The sequence below is a fragment of the Palaemon carinicauda genome, chromosome 6 (assembly GCF_036898095.1).
Source record: "Palaemon carinicauda isolate YSFRI2023 chromosome 6, ASM3689809v2, whole genome shotgun sequence".
Taxonomy (NCBI): Eukaryota; Metazoa; Arthropoda; class Malacostraca; order Decapoda; family Palaemonidae; genus Palaemon; species Palaemon carinicauda.
The window spans coordinates 82,476,817-82,479,316 of NC_090730.1; the positions used below are offsets into that span (position 1 = coordinate 82,476,817).

General features: G+C 27.4%; 1 protein-coding gene across 1 annotated transcript in view; it reads right to left on the minus strand.

Annotated features, from left to right (window-relative positions):
* LOC137643117 (uncharacterized) overlaps nucleotides 1-1,826 on the minus strand; it is a 403,292-nt gene extending 401,466 nt beyond the window's left edge. Inside the window, exon 1 of the mRNA XM_068375964.1 lies at nucleotides 969-1,826. Within this exon, the coding sequence (XP_068232065.1) occupies nucleotides 969-1,077 (109 nt within the window). The 5' untranslated portion in view covers nucleotides 1,078-1,826. The remainder of the gene's footprint in view (nucleotides 1-968) is intronic.
* Nucleotides 1,827-2,500: the final 674 nt, after the last annotated feature.

Consider the following 2,500-nt stretch of genomic DNA (forward strand, 5'->3'; position numbering starts at 1 on the left):
CTCCTTTGTACACCAAATAATAATAATGATAATAATAATAATAATAATAATAATAATAATAATAATAATAATAATAATAATAATAATAATAATAATAATATTATCATTATTATTATTATTATTATCATTAGTATTATTATTATTATTATTACTATTATTATTATTATTATTATTATTATTATTATTATTATTATTATTATTATTATTATTATTATTCAAGAACCAACCACAGCCATTCTCTTATTTCCTTACAGCTTTTACTATTATATGGGAAGTGAACTTCTTGTATTATAGATTATGTGAGAAAACTCTATAATATTTTATATGAATCTTAGGACAGGTAGTTTAAATAACAAATGATGTTTTCTTCAAGATAAATTTTCATTTCTCTTTCTAATAAAATGGCTATGGATGCTAATACCCTTTTCTTTGTTTTGGCCTCAAGAAAAGGGATAGTTTCTTTTTTACAACGATAAACTTAGCCTGAAATGAAAGAAGTGTATCATGATATTTAAAAAAATATATATAAAATAAGGATTTTTTAGAAAATGATTAAAGGTTAATTAGAAAAGAGACAAAAATAAGGAAAGCAAAGATATTAAGATTTATATAAGGAACTTCGTGCTTAGAATAAGGAAGAGACAATGCTAGATGAAAAAAGTTTATGCATTTTTATAGGTGTAAAATGGAAATTTACTTAACATACTGAAACAAAATAAATACAGGAATATGAAAGAATATTGATAATAGGAAGATGAAATACTAGCCCTTCCAGTAAAAAAAACCTAAAGAAATATTTTAGTCTTAATCATGTACAATAGGTAGAAGAATATATCTTGAAAATAAAGATAATCAAGGCAAATTAAGATACGCAACAGGGATAGTACTTAAGAAGAAGAAGGAAAGCTAAGATTAAAGATAAGAAGAAGTAATATTTGAATAAGATTTTATAATTTTGCATTCCTTACCTGGGTGGGCGATGGCAAAGACAAAGCAGCTGAATAAAAGCGCACAAGTCAAGATAATGTTTTCACTCATCACAATCATGTTGAGCGTTTTAATGGTGTTTTCAAACATAAGATTTCGAATATATTGAGAAATTATTCTAAGACTTACACTTTGTCCTTACTGTTTAAACATTGCACTTGAATATAACTAAAAAATTTTCATTTTGTATATGATGATCACAGAATCGTAAAAGAATCACTTTGGTGGAGTGGTTTTTTTTATATATATATATATATTCTTACTTGGTTTACTTTTAATAATTTATGATCACCCTTTCTTTAAAGCATTCTGTAAGATCTTGATTTCCTTAAGAGCATGACATTTTTTTCAAAACACATCTTGAATTCCCAGTTTTGCAAACTATAGCAGAGAGATGGTTAGCACTTGCTGTGGTCAATGAATTAATACTCTTTTCTTCTGCAGTTCTTCTATTAAACAGTTGATAAGTTCACAGTTAAAAAGATTATTTCCCAAATCGTTCTGGAGTTTTAGGATTTAAAATCCTTCCTGCTTCAGCCAGGAGGGTTGATAAGGGAAGAAACTGAAACACTTGTCCCGATTAAATGGAGAATTGACATGTGTTCAAATAACTAATGTAATATAAAGAAACAACTCGATACTTTTTTTGTGTTGCTATCTACTAGTAGTACTACTACTACTACTACTGCTACTACTACTAGTGACAATGATATTAATAATAATAAGCAGACTGTAAGATTTCACGTAACATAGAAAACCAAACAGCGTTCGCTGCTGACAATGAGAAGTAACTGTACGTATTGCAAATCAAATTATCAAGAAATAGATTAAAATTAGACTTTTATCGATTTAACAATACAACTTTGATGTAAATGTCTAATAGTTCATTTTACCATATGTTCCTTTCAAGAACAAACTTTTGGAAGAGAACAGGGGATTGGCATTAGTGTTTACTATTTCTTGAGTTACAATAACCACTACCTTAGTGCGACATTAGGCTGGTTTTAAGCTTCAGAAACATTTCGGTATTACATATATGGACTGAATATCCAATACTCCTGTAATATCCTAACATGATGGTTCTTATTCATAAAAGCAAAATGAAAACACTATTCGATAATGGATATTTATTTCCCTTTTCTTGGTTCGTTATTTTTATCTTCTCGATGGATAATATAGTTTTCTTGTATTATTATTATTATTATTATTATTATTATTATTATTATTATTATTATTATTATTATTATTATTATTATTATTATTAAACATAGTCTACAAAGACTGATGGTTTATAGTGTGAGGTTCCGGTATACATCCAGTTTCTTAGTAATCCATGACTTGCATCATTTTATGTGCAATTTCAAGTAGGGTGCTCTTATGAACAAGTCGTGGGGTTATACCAGCTCCTACTATCTCTAGATTCCTTTTCGATGACTTTGGTATGGTCCCTTGGCTCCTATAATTATTGGCACCACTTCTTCTTACATATTCCATAGCATTTTCAATTCAATTG